This window comes from Rhinolophus sinicus, chromosome 16, assembly GCF_057876585.1.
Source record: "Rhinolophus sinicus isolate RSI-liver-muscle chromosome 16, RSI-T2T, whole genome shotgun sequence".
Lineage (NCBI taxonomy): Eukaryota > Metazoa > Chordata > Mammalia > Chiroptera > Rhinolophidae > Rhinolophus > Rhinolophus sinicus.
The window spans coordinates 7,119,127-7,133,024 of record NC_142516.1 but is presented as its reverse complement, the minus strand read 5'-3'; the positions used below and the strand labels follow the sequence as shown (position 1 = coordinate 7,133,024).

At 53.4% G+C, this 13,898-nt stretch overlaps 1 protein-coding gene across 3 annotated transcripts in view; it reads right to left on the bottom strand.

Moving 5' to 3' along the window:
* The window catches only part of SH2D3C (SH2 domain containing 3C), a 33,965-nt gene that overhangs the window by 14,737 nt on the left and 5,330 nt on the right, over window positions 1-13,898 (bottom strand). The window contains exons 1-3 of one of the 3 annotated variants that reach the window (XM_019728641.3): window positions 13,662-13,810; window positions 11,191-11,668; window positions 1,276-1,315 (exon numbers count right to left, since the gene is read on the bottom strand). In XM_019728641.3, the coding sequence (XP_019584200.2) occupies window positions 1,276-1,315; window positions 11,191-11,668; window positions 13,662-13,698 (555 nt within the window). In that variant the 5' untranslated portion in view covers window positions 13,699-13,810. Of the gene's footprint in view, window positions 1-1,275; window positions 1,316-9,374; window positions 9,521-11,190; window positions 11,669-13,661; window positions 13,811-13,898 lie in introns of those variants that run through there. The other 2 variants (XM_019728642.3, XM_019728643.3) reach the window with 2 other exon arrangements.

The window sequence follows — 13,898 nt, the reverse complement described above, 5'->3', positions numbered from 1 at the left end:
CCCCCTCACTAGCTCCTTAGCTAAAGGTCATCCCCTACTTCTAGTGCTCCAATGGCTTCTTACATGAGCCTTCTGGTGATGATGGGGGACAGCAATCTGAACACTTCACATACCGTTTCATTACTAGTTACTTACACAGAACTTTACAGGCAGGTGATAGAACCTCCCTGGGGTCTAGAGCCAGACCAGACTGCTCTGTTCCAGAACCAGCTGTCCCTGGATTCATTGAGCCCATAGCAACCCTGGATTGGAGGTGCTACTATTACCCCATTTCACATAGGTGAACACGGACGCTCAGAGAGGTGACACACACACCCAGAGTCATGTGGCAAATAAGTGACAGATCTGGGACTAAAATTAGGATCTGCTGAATTACAAAACACAAGCCCAAACCATTGTGTGATTCTGCCCTGATCCCCGTATGGACAGGGAGCCCTTTGAACACACGGCCTGGTGCTCCTCACCCTCTGCTGTATGTTCCATACTCAGCAGAAGGCCTGGCTCAGGGTGGCTGCCCCTGGAGGTGGAAGGCCAAGGGCTTTCTTTGTCCATGGTCTTGGCATCAAGTAAATTTGGACTGCGACCCCAGTTCCCCCCGTTGTAGCTGTGTGACCGTGAGAAATTCACTGCACTTCTCTGGGCCTCAAGTTTCCCATCTGTTAAGTGGGCACAGGAAGGCCTTCACTGCCCAATGATGAGGGAAGAAGTCAAAGACCTCATTCATGTAAAGAAATCAAAACTGTCTCCCTTCTAGTACCAGCAGCCAGCACAGGGCTCTACACACAGTAGGCACTCACAATGTTATGTTGTATTATTGTTATCGTTATTTCAAAACTACATTTTCAACAGTCGCAGAGCCCAGGACAGGTTAAGCTTGTGACAAATGTGAGCTGTGCCCATTATCTGTGATGAAGAACTGAGTCATCCTTTCCTGCTCCCACCTCCCAGCACAGCACATGCTCAGAGACTCAGTGGCATCAGAGCACCATGGTCTTTGCATAGAGACACCCTTGGGGTCCTGTCCAGCTGGCAGGGGGATGGGGTCTGCTGGTAACAAGCCTTGGGATGTCCTGCGAGTGGAGCCAGGAGAGAATGACGGCAGGCATGGGAAGATGCCGGGAATGAAACCAGACCCCAAGCGTTGCCGTGACCCCTAGACCTTTTCCTCCTGGGGACAGACAGTGAGATCTGGCTCCTACCAAGGCTCAGAAAAGGATTCTGCCCTTCATGGAACAAGTTCCCAGCCCTCCAGTATCCCCTGCTCAGCCCTCTTACCTTCACGTAGTCCCCGCCAGCGTCCAGCTCTCCAGCAGCTCTGGAAGGAGAGAAGAGAGGTGAGTGTCCCCAGAGTGTCCCCTGCCTGGCTCCCCAGCTGCCAGCCTCCGCCCACTTGCCTGGTGCCAGGACCTGGCCCTCAGAGCCCCAGAGGCTCCTCCTGAAGGCAGGAGGGGGCACTGCAGCTGACAGCTCTTGCTGGAATCTGCCTGCCAGGCTGCTCCCACACTTTACAGCTGTGGGACCCTGGGCAAGTCCTTTCACCTCTCTGAGCCTGGGTTTCCTATCTGTTAATCGGGAACAATGACAGCTTCTGCCTCATCGGGATGTTGTGAGGACTCAAGAAGCTGATGGATGATACGTACTTAACACAGGGCTGCTTGCTGAATCAATGTCTTCACTCAGCTGTAGGACACGGCCCTCTCCGGGTGCTCTCTCCCCACCCTGTCCTTACTTGTATAGAGGCCCCAGGCTCTTCCCCTCCGGTCCTGCACTCCCTCCCTAGTGCAGAGTGACCCATTCAGCGGCTGCCTAGACGCATACTGTGGTGCCAACTACTGGTGACGGTGGACTGAGGAATTGATCCCCTCTGCCTTTGGGGTGGCTGGCATGGAGCCTGAAGAAGCCAGAGGCCAGGGTGGCTGTTTTTCCGTGGTACAAAACAAATACCATCTTTCCTCAGAAAGGCCACCATGAATCATTTCCCCCAGCTCTTGGCCTCAAATGCCATCCCTTCTCTGATGCAGTCTGGACCTCCCCCTTCAATACGAGACTCATAACCTCCTTGGCATCTCCTCTTGGATGTCTGACGTCATCGTGAGCTCGTCATATCCAAAGCAGGACTGTTGGATCCTCCCCTACCTCGCCCCTGATCCCCACACCCACTTCCCCATCTCAGTTAATGGCAGTTTCATCCTTCTTGTTGCTTTGTTTGGCCAACAATCTGTGGTCATCTGGGCCTCCTCTCTCACTCACATTCCACACCCAATCCATCAGGAAATCCTGCGGCTCTACTTTCAAAATAGGTCCTGACCACTTCTCTCCATGTGTCCCCTCTGCCTTACGTGGGCCACCCTCTGTGGCCTCCGGCTCACTCCCACACCCCTTGGCCAGCTTTCACTCCACCACCAGACAGCACGAAGGTGAAAACCTACGTAAGCAGATCAGGCGCACACCCCACCCTACCCCCTACCCTCCCATCTCTCAAAGAACAAAATCTAAACCCCTCTCCATGGCCTGCAGATGGCTGGCCATGCCATTTACCAACCAAACCAGAATGCTTCTTCCCTTGTGGGAGTCAAGAGGGTGCCATTATTGTGCCAGAAAAATAGGCATAAACCGGGTCACATATTCCCCAACCTACAGGGCCCTGTGTGTGGCCTGGTGGTGCCCAGTTGCCCACCTTGCCAACCCCCCGCCCACTTGCCTCCCTCACTCATTCTGACCCTCATTCTGCCCCAGACACACTGGCCTCCTCGCCTAGCTCATTCTTGCCATAGGGCCTCTGCACTTGCTGTTCCTTCTGCCCACCTTTTTTCCTCACAGCCTCAGTCCCCGCCCAAGACAATCACTACTCATTTAGCTGTTGACGGATAATTACTTGGCATCTCCACAAGGGCACTACTTTGTCTTATTCATTGTAGAGACCCCAGCCCCCAGCACAGTGTCTGGCACCTCCCTCGCAGGAGCTCAAGGAATATTTATTGCTTAAAGGAATGCATGAATAGCAAACACTCAACCACTATTAACGATAGTCAATCACTATAATTATTATTAATTCTGTTGGGGTGGACCCTATTCTCTGGTTGGAACAGGCCTCAGTATTCCCATCTGCAAATAGGGAGTGAGGTCAAACATTGGGGAACTGCTTCCTCACAAACAGGAATGCAATATTTAAATTCAGATGTAATAAATCTAATAAAATCAATTTTTTAAAAAGCTGGGGGGAAAAAAATGTGGTTAAAGTGTATGTCCCCGGGGCAGAATTTCATACTGGGTCTCCCCAGCTCCTGAAGCCAGGGGCTCCTCATTGCAAAGCAGTCTGACAGCCCTCCCTGTTCGGACATTCTAGAGTCCCTGTTGCTAACCTTCCCTCCTTCAGAGTCCTTACTGATCTCTAATTATAGTCCCTCCCGCTGCAGCTTGGCCACAGCAGGCTACCCAGGCCACTCAGGTACTCTCTGTCCAGCAGTGACAGTGAGGTCGAGTCGGGCCCCCTGCCCTGCTCACCAGCACCGCTCTTCCTGGGTGAGGTGTCCCATCCCAGCGTTTCCGTTTCCAGCCATTCAGGCCCGGAAATCCTTCCACTGCTGGGAACAGATTGGCCAGGACACTGGGATCATCCCAGCATTTCCTCCTGCTTCCTGTCCACTTCCCCTCGGGCTCGGGCTCTGGGCGTGAGCAGAGCCTGGGGAGGAGGTGGCTGCACCACAGATCAGGTGGGATGGGGGTGCTCAGGGCAGAGGCCTAGGAAGCTGAGGGCTGGGGCGGCACTCAGCCCCCCTCACCTGCCCCTCTACAACACTCCAGGATTTCCGAGACATAAGGTGACCGTGTCTGCTTACACCCACTGCCATCGCATGCCCAGACTATGGCCACTGCTTTGCCACTGGCCTCCATCTGTGCCCCCTGTGACTTGTTACCTCAGCAGCCCGAGCTGTCCTATAAAAGCGAAAGTTAGAGCACGGCTTTCTCCACTCCAACCCAACAGAGTGGCCCCCGTGTCACTCAGAGTGAGAGCCAAAGTTCTCCTCATAACATTTCACAGCCTCACCACCTCTCCCACCCCAAGTTGTCAACGCTGCTCCAGCCAAGCTGGGCTTCTTGCTGGCTTTGGTCCCCACCTCAGGGCCTTTCTGTTCCCTCTGCTGGAATATTTTTCCTCCAGACATCCATTGAGCTCCCTCCCTTCCCTTCTTTAGGTCTTTATGAAAATGTCCCCTTCTCAGTGAGGGCTTCGCTGGCTACCCTGCTAAAACTGTGACCTTCTCAAGGCTCCCTACCTCCCTTCCCTGATTAGTCTCTCTCCGTAGCACTTCTTCTGACTTACCATATATCCTATCTCAAGCACTGACAGTCTCTTCTCACTAGACCATCAGCTCCACAGGGGCACGTGGTAGAGCAGGGCAGGGGCCGAGAGCAGTGCCAGACTCCCCATACATTTTTTTTGAATGAATGACTGTCACAGCAACCCCTACAACCCTGAGGATAGTCCTCATGGTGGCTCATCCCTCAGTGCCCGGGCCCCTGTTAGCCATTCCTCCTCTCTCCCCTCTTCCTTGCACTCTGGCCACCTCACACTTCCTCCAAAGAGTGCAGCTCCCTCCAGCCTCAGGGCCTTTGCACATGATGTTCCCTCTGCCTAGACCCTCCTGTTTCCCTTAGGGTCAGAGTAATTCCAATTTAGACTTCAGATCTCAGTTTGCTTGGAGATTTCTGGAACATTCCCCCTCCTGTTGTAATGATCAAATCCAGGAATCAAAGCTTCCATTTCTAAAAACTCAGTTCCATTCATTTATTAACTTATCCCTTATTTTATGGACTTAAAAGGCACATCCCCCCTAATATTAGTGGTGAAATCAATTAATAAATAATAGTGACAATGCTGCTAAATCAGACACATTAATCAGCCACATTAATTATTTAAATAACCAACCCCTTTAATTGCCTGTATTAACTGATTTGTTCTGATAACTGATACCACTCATTGCATATATTAGCTCAATTAATTGGATTAATGAGCAGTAATTAGAGCCCATTATCTTTTTTCCCCCATTGCAGGTTTGAATCTGAACATCACCTTCAGGGCCTCCATCCTGGCCAAGAAGAAAGGGTGAGGCTTTCCCAGGGATCCTGGAGGAGAGGCAGTGGACAGAAGCTGCCATTCTGTTTCATCCTGGCCCTTCACCCCACAGGCAGTTTTGCCCTCAGCAGAGCCCTACTGCCTGTCACCCTCTACCTGTCCCCCAGTTTGTTCCCTTGGGCCTCGGGGCCTGGTCATATGGCCTTGAATGGAGACTTCCTCAACCTCTGCCTCTTGCTACTTGGCTTTTCCCTTGTTTCTCCTCTCTGAGGTTCAGCTTCCTCATATGTGAAATGGACACGTGGTAACTGTCTTCCCAGAGGGGCCGCGAGGATCCTAAGAGGGAAGGGTTCTAGGTTCCCTAGCCCATGTGGTTCCTTTCTCTGCCCCAGCTCCCCCCTGGAGATCTCCTGTCCTGCCCCTTCTAGCGGGCTAAAGATTCTTTCCTGCCTTCCCTCTGACCTTCACTCACCCCAGGCAGAGAAGAAACACTGCTCTGTGCCTCTCAGTCCTTAAGGCCCTGGACAGAGAGAGAGATCTGGGGCCAAAAGCCCCGTCTTGCTGGGGACACCCCACCATGGGGCCTTTGGGATTTCCTGCCAGGAAGGCTCTTGGCTTTAGCCCCTGCCCTGCCCCATTGCCTCTAAGATGGGCCACCCCTGTCCTGGAGACGTCCCTGCTCCTTCTTCACCATTCTGCACCCTCAGTCTTCCTGACAGGGTGAGCTCCCCAGCAGGAGCTCAGAAAGGGTGCTAGCCCTGTGCGGAGAGGGCAGATGGGGGCCATTCTTCCCCAGGCAGAGCTGGGGATCTGCTAACTGAGGCTCAAAATCTGCTCAAGAAGAGCAAAAGGAAAGGCATGTATTGAGTGCCGAACAAAGCCCCACGTTCCAGGGCAGAAAACTGAAGCTTATGACTTGACTGAAGAAACACAGCTGCACACACTAGGTCTGGGTTGGCTCTGCTCTGTTCCTTGCATGAGGCAGCCTCCCCAGGAAAATGGAAACTGCTCCTGAGTGGAGAGGAGAGGAAGGTGGGGAGGGGATGGCAAAGAAAAATAAGATTTCAACCAGACCAGAAGCCCAGAACTGATGTCAGGAAGAGGAAATGGAGTGGGGCTGGACAGAGAGAAGAGCCTCTGGGGCGCTGGAGAGGGCCCTCGGCTGGGAGAGAGAAAGCTGTGTGATCGTGGGCAAGTCCCCCTCATTGGGCCTGTTTCCTCTTCTATAACATGGGCGTGGCAGTAGCATGAGTGGCTCCTTGTACTGGTACTTCCTTAGGTCAAGTCCAGGATGAATGCTCTACCTGCCACATCCCATCCAATCCTCATAACGACCCTGTGAAGCAGATGTTGTTATTGTCCCCAATTTACAGACGGGGAAACTGAGGCTCAGAGAGGGGAATGGAGTTACTCAAGGTTGTACAGTCCGTGGGGCGCTGAGCTGCTGATATGTCTGACCCCTGTCCTCCCCAGCCCTCATCCCATGTAGGTCCAGCATTCTGCAAACAGGGTCTCTTGAGGGTTTGGGGGATGTGTCTCGGGTTGGGGTACCGGGGCAGTCCATCTTTCCCCAGCCAGCACAGTTCCCACAGCCTGAGGCGTCCGGGGGTCTCAAGGACTGTGAGAAAGTCTCCACAGGAAATGAGAGCCAGGAGCAGCTGGGCCCCTTCGGAAGACAAGGACCAGCCGCCCAGAGCCGGAGCAGGCTGAACAGGCTGGGCCCACCACAGCCCCCTCCCCGGTGGGTAATCACTACCAGATGCCCGGCAGCTGACGTCACTCTGCAGGGCCGAGAGGGTCGTGGGACTCTGGGGAGCATTGGGAATTCTTGGACCAGAATCAACATTCCAGAAGGAAAGGGGGGGAGTGTCTTGGCTTGTTCCCAGTGCCTGCCTGGTACCAAGGCTGGGGCACAGGCAACACAGGGTGCCCCCGGCTCTCCTACAGGGTACCACCTTCTCCCAGTTTCAGTTTCCTTCTGAACAGCCCTGGGAGTGGGGGTGGAGGAGCCTGGGTCTGTGGGTGGGAGAAAAGGATACTTGGGTAAGACACTTTAGAATGACTAGAACTGCATGCGAATCCTCCTCAAAGGAGAGAACCGGGTGAACGTAAGTCAGAGTGGGGCGCCCCTCTGCTCAAGGCCAGCCACGGTTACTAAGAGTCAAAGCCAGGTCCTGGCCAGGCCTTCCAGGCCCTCTAGTATCGGAGCCAGAATCAGGCCTCTCTGGCCTGACTCCTACCACTCCTCTCTCCCCAGACCCCCATCGTGTTCTATTCCAGCCACTCAGGTCTTTGCTAATCTTCAAACATGCCGAGGACGCTCCCACCTGAGGACCTTTGTACATGCTATTCCCTTGGCCTGGTACACTCTTCCCCAGATAGCAAGAGGTATTGTTCCCTCATCTTCTTTGTTCAAACATCACTTCCTCACTGAGACTTTTTTCCTGGCTAACAACCTTCCTAAGTTGCCACCACCAGCCACTTCTGCCTAAGACCAATTCCCCAACTTGATTTAAATCTTTCTCCATAGTGCTTTTCTCTTCTAGCTAACCGTAACTTGTGAATCGGCTGTCTTCCCCACAGTAGAATGGGGCTCCATGAGAGCGAAGCTTTGGCTGCTGTCCTCACTGCTGTTTCCCCGGGACCCAGAACAGTGTCTAGGGCATAGTTACATCTCAACAAATACTAAAATGACTGTGTGACCTCATGCAAGTTATTAACCTCACTAAACCTCAATGTCTTCATCTGCAAACCAGGCACCTAATACCTCTCTCCAGGAGGTCATGGAAAGTCATTTGAAATAATAGTAGAAACAGCTCTGAGCTTTTACTTGAAATGGGCCTAGTGGTTAAGAGCTTGGACTTGAGAGTTGGTCAGGTCTGGGATCAAATCTAGGCTCTGACACTTAATCTGTGACCCCAGGAAAGTCCCTTCCCCTTTCTGAACCTCATTCTCCTCACTGGTAAAATGCTGCAGATAGAGGTGCCCCCACTCACAGGCCTTGTGGTGGACAGTGCCCATTGGGAGCGCCAGACAGGGCCTGGCCGGTTGTGAGCCGGATCTTGATTACCTCTGGCAGGACCCAGACCTGACAATTCCTGTGTGGATGTGCGTGGGGGGTGTTGGGAGCCTCCCTTTCCCTCTGGCCTCTGCTTCCAACTCTGTAAGACGGACTGAGAGGGAAGGGTGTCAGGCATCTCTGGACCGGCTACTTCCCTGCACAAGGGTGAGGGTGCTGGGGGCGAGGGCAGGCCAGGCTGGCATTCTCCTTTCAGTCCCTGTGTGGTTGGCCCCTCCTCCCTCCTTCCTCCTCATCCCCATGATCTCAGCAGGGAACAGGGCACCAGGAAACTCCTGCAGCCTCACCTCTTCCCCTTCCTTCCTTCTGCTCCAGGTGCACCCTGCCTCCCAGGGAGTAGGGGAGAGACAACCAGCTTAGGCTGCTCCCTGAGCAGCCACTGAAACCACGGCCTTGGAACCCCCTTGGGAATGAGGCCACCAGTCTCGCTCAGCAGCAGTTCTCAAATGCCCTCCTCCCCAAGCTGGATGGATCCTCAGAAGCCATCCCAGACCCATCTGGGCTGCTGGGGAGCTTGAGGCCCAGAGCAGGGGAGGGCAAGCCTGAGCTCACACAGGCAAAGCAGCTCTCCTAACCCCAGGGCACAAGGCTCCTGGAAATAGTCAACAATCCTGGCCTCCTACTTGGCCTGGAGGGCAGGTGGAACGCGGGGTCCCAGGGCACCAGGAGGGAGTTCAATCTGACCTGCTAACCCACCCACCCTTTCAGGACCCCTGGACACTCCAGATAAGTAGGGGATGGCGGGAGAGTCTATTTCCTCCGACAGCTTTAGGGCCACGCCTGATGCAAGAGGCACTGCCCACAGTGGAAGAAGGCTAGGTCCTAGACTAGGCATCTCAAGGTAGCTCAAGAACATCATTCTCGGAGGCCCTGGCTCTGCTGGAGGGAAATGAGTTGTGGAGCCTTGAAAGACATAGGCCAGGAAGGTGGAATTAAACTCTGGGTCTGATCTTTGCTGTGTCAAACCAGGCAAGCAAAGGTCTTTCCTCATCTGTAAAATGGAAATGACAATAGTGCCTCTCTCCTGGGGCCGTTATGAGGAGGCAATGCTCAGCCTGCGCAGGGACAAAACGGGATGGAGTTACACCAAAATAAACCTTCAAAGTCCCTTATGCTAAGCCGGCACCCCTGATTTGTCAGTTGTCCCGGGGGCACGGATTTCTCCCTCAGGTCACCACGGTCTCCGTTAGCCCTCCCTGGCCCAGCTCGGTCACTCACCCTCTGGTTCCCAATGCTGGGTACCTTCGGCCCACTGCAGTCATGGTTTCCCGCGGTCACCGCCTGCAGCCTGGGGACCTCCTCACCCCAACGGCTCCCGCCTTTCTCCGGCCACCGAACAGCGGAGCTCAGAGCAGAACTCCGGGGGCGGGGCCTGGGTGTAAGCCACGCCCCCCGCAGCCTCCCCCCTCTATCGGGCGCTGCTCCACCCGCTGGGAAGGACAAGTCCCGCCTCGGACACGCCCCTCCGCCTCCTGTCTCGCTCCGCCCTCTCCCTTGCTGTCAGTGTCCCGAGACAGGAAAGCCACGCTCCCGACACACCCCTCCGCCTCGCCCTGCCCCGCTCCAACGCCAGCTGCCTCTACAGTACCCGGGGCAGCCGGGAAAGACCACGCCCCGCCACCCCGCCCCGTCCCGCTCCCTCAAACTTCCAGTGTACATCTCAAACGTTGGGGTAGCTCAGAACGCCTATCAGGCCCTCTCCCCTACATACAATCCTTGCTCCTCCACGCCCGAATGAGGCGGAATTTAGGAGGGAATAGCAGGGCATCCCGGATGGTGGGGCAGCGAGGGATGGTAGAAAGCGTTAAGTTTTATTAATCATAAACATAAGTTTACTGAGTGTTTGTGGTGTGCCAAGCATTGTGCTAAGATTTTACATGTTATGGAATTCTCACCACAACTGTACAAGATCGGTGCTATTGTTATACCTATTTATCAGATGAAGAAACTAAAGTTCAAAGAAAGGAACAGACTTGTCCAAGAGTACACAGTCAGTAAGAGGCAGAGTCTAGACTGGATTTACTCTGCAGCTTTACAAGGTCCTGCTCCCTACTGCTCCCTACCTCAGCACACAGCAGCTGTGCTTGTGTCTCAGGTCACAGCCACTCAAGAAAGGTCCCAGCACCAGCCCTAGAGTTACTTTCGTTCAGCTAGGTTTTTTCCTCTTTATCTCAGTAGGCACATCTGACCAGTGTGGTTTACACAAAGACTGAGGGTTGAAGGGCTCCTTTAGTTGGAATTGAGGGGTCTCCCAAGGGCATCAAGTACACGGCTTGTAGAGATTAGAAGGTAATGTGTACAACGGAATGGATGACTGTGCAGCCACTGGAGGCCAGCAGTTTCCTGTTTAAATCACAGCTCTGAGACCGTGGCTGAGTCTCAGTTTCTCCATTTGTAAAAGGAGGCTAATCACAGATTATTTTACAGAATTTTCAGTAACATTTGTTTTGACACCCAGTAAAATGGGTGCTTCCTAAATGGGAGCTATGACTATATCATCACCATTTGTATTTTTGCATGAACTCAACTCACCCTATAACCAAGTTAAGTGACAAATGGTTTTCTAGACCTGGTGAAACAGTGTTGTCCAACAGAAATAAGGGTAGTGATTCGGGGCCCAGGGCAGGGATGCAGTGACTGGGCTTGGGGCCCAAGCAGCAGCTAAGGGCCAGGCTGGATGGAGGCTGCTTAGGGCTTTGGAGTCAGGTGGGTCTTAGTTCCGATCCTAATGTTTTCATTTGCTAGAACCTGATGGGGGCAGATGACTTTCCCTCTCTGAATCTCAGATTCCTCATATGGAAATAACAGTATCTCCTCCCTAGTTCTTTTTCTTTTTTTTCTTGAGAATTAATTGCAAGTGAACGGCTAAGCACAGTGCCTGGTCTATAAGCACTTGGCTAAGGCATGGTGTTTATTTGTTAGTTTGTTTACCCAGATGTGTATGTTGGGGGTCCCTCTAGGCACTATTGGCAGGAGACACTAGAGGCACCATCCTTACAGGTCCCGCCCTTGCCCTCTCCTGGTGGGTACCTACCTTTCTGGGGACACATTCTTGGGGGCGTTCTCCTCTTCAATATTTGTGCTGGGGTCTTCAGGCTTTCTCATGGGGCCCACGTCCACCACTGAGGGATTCGGTCCCACTGCTGGGGTGTCCTCCAGGGGGACCTTGGTTTTCACCACCACCTCCTTGGCTGCCTCCAAGCCTGGGGGGTCGGGCAGACCTTGGGACACTAAGTGGGGCCCAGGGTCCACCTCCCGGGCCTTCTTGGCAGCCTGTCGATCATGAGCTTTCTTGAAGCTAGGGCGAGGCATGGTGCCCATGTGGCTGTACATGTCGCTGGAGCGGGCATAGGCCGGGGGGCTCTTGGGGACCGTCACCATGTCATCCTGTGTGGCCTCAAAACTTTCAGGCTTTAGATGGGACCGGATACTGACGGGGGCCGAGGACCGTCTCAGAGTGAAGGATCGAGGGAGGTTGGAGAGACTCCCAAAGCCCTTGAACTTGAAGAATTCTGGCAGGAGGGAAGGGGAGGGAAAAGAGTTAACGACAATGCCAGCTGCAATAGTAATAACAATTTTAAAAAACACATGCTGTTTAACTCATTGAGGGCTCAAGGATGGTCAGGCCTCAGTAACAGTCCCTCTAATTATTAGGGTATAACTTGGCAGCTTGGGAGTCACACAGCCCTGCATTTGAATCCCTGCTCTTCCACATCCTAGCTGTGCAACCTTTGGCAAGTCACTTGACTTCTCTGAGCCCCATTCTCCACATCAATAAAATAGAGATCATAGTACCCACCTCCTATAGGCAGTGGAAGGATTGAAGGAAAGCATGTAAATAACTTTCTTCACATAGCTACATAGGTACCCAGCACATAGAACATTCTCAAGAAGTAATGAAGATGATGACAATCATAGTAAAACGCCTCTGCATTTGTTAAACATGCCGCACATATGACCTCACTGAAAGCTCAGCACAACTCAATGACACAAGTGTAATCCCCCAATTTCCATATGGGGAAATTGAGGTTCAGAGATGGAAAATGAACCACCAAGATCACACAGCCAGCCAGTGAAGATGCATGCGTGTGTGTGCGCACGCGTTGGGGGCAGGGAGGCGGTGTTTGAGCACCTGGGTCAGGGGCTAGATGAGAAGGGGGTTGTCAGGAGTCTGAGGGTCCCACTCCCTGCGGTTCTCTCCTTCCTGTCAGCCGAGCCCACCACCCCGACTCAGGCAGCAGTGCTCTGGGTGATACCATCTCATTTCCGCAAAGGGTGCATGTAAATTCCTTCCTTCCTGTCCCCAGCTGTGGGCGTGCCCCTCCTCACGGCCACTACCAGCTGACTTCCTTAAGCATCCAGAAGAGCAAAAACCAAAAAAAGACTCTGGCATTTTCCACTTCCTTGGCATCCTCTGCCTCCTGAGGTCTTCACAACCACACTGGAATATAGGCAAGATGCCCACCTTTGACAAGAGAGGAAACTGAAGCCCAGAGAGCGGAAGAGACCTGCCCAGGGTCACACAGCAAGGCTGAGCATGGATGACGACTCCCAGGGCTGTGGGCTGCTAGGTCAGTGCTTTCCTCCCAGACCTGCCCACCCCTCACTCCGTCCTAGCCTCTGCCTCTTCACAAACACTGTCCGAAAACACCAACGCTCTACTCTCAGAAAGCTATGCCATGGGGCAGAAATTGTGCCAAGAGCCAGAGAGAGGACTATAAACTGCCTCCTTTCTCAGCACCATTTGTTTTGTCCCCTGGGCACCGGGAATCTGGAGAAAAGAATAGCAGGGCAGGAAACTCCAAGGCCCAGAGTCCAGGGCCATGAGACTGAGCTCTGGTCTAGAGCCCCATATGAGCTCAGGCAGTTCTCTGGGCCTCAGTCTTTTCAGCTGTGGAATGCAGTTACACACACACACACACACACACACACACACACACACACACACACACACACCGTTCTGTCAGATCAAAAGAACCAGGGGGAGCAGAAGTTTGCTAGGGCCAGGAGGGGGCGGACCTGGACAAACAGCAGTGGGTGGGTATGGCCCTTCATTAAGTTGCTGTGGGTCCCAGAGTCACTGCTGGTGGGGACATGGGACAGCATCCCATGGCACACAAATACACACCCACCCCACCCCACCAACTCCCAGTCTGAGACCCCGTGAGAACCAGGACCAGAAGCAGAAGGTGGAGTGTGTGGTCTTCCCTGACCCAGCCATGAAGTCAAAGAGAGCCAGAGACCAGGATACATAGACAAATAGAGAGACTGAGTCAGGCTGGGGAGAGACAGAGACAAAGAAGCATGAGATGGAGAGCCAAACCAGCCAGAGAGGTAGATACTGGGCCAGAGTGACAGAAAGATGGTGACATGGAAATCCAGAAGCAGAGAACTCCACATAGAGACAGACACGAAGAGAAAGAGAAAGAGAAACAAGACAGTCATGAAGAAGCAGATGCAGAGAGAGGCTGAGATGGACAGAGGGATGAAGGACAGTGCACTCACTGAATTTTTTGCTGGGCTTCTTGGGAGCCTCTGTCATCTTGGCAAGTCGTGCAAAGCCCCTGGTTTGTGGGAAAGTGGCCACTCAAGGCTCTGAATATCGACGTTGAGGTGCCTCCCTCACCTCCCCTTCCCCTTTCTTGCACCCTCTCACTCGCTTCCTCTGTGTATTTTTAAAGCAGTGAAAGTCCCACAGCCCCACCCTCCCCATCATCTCTGCAGGGGCGGGGGATGGGGCCT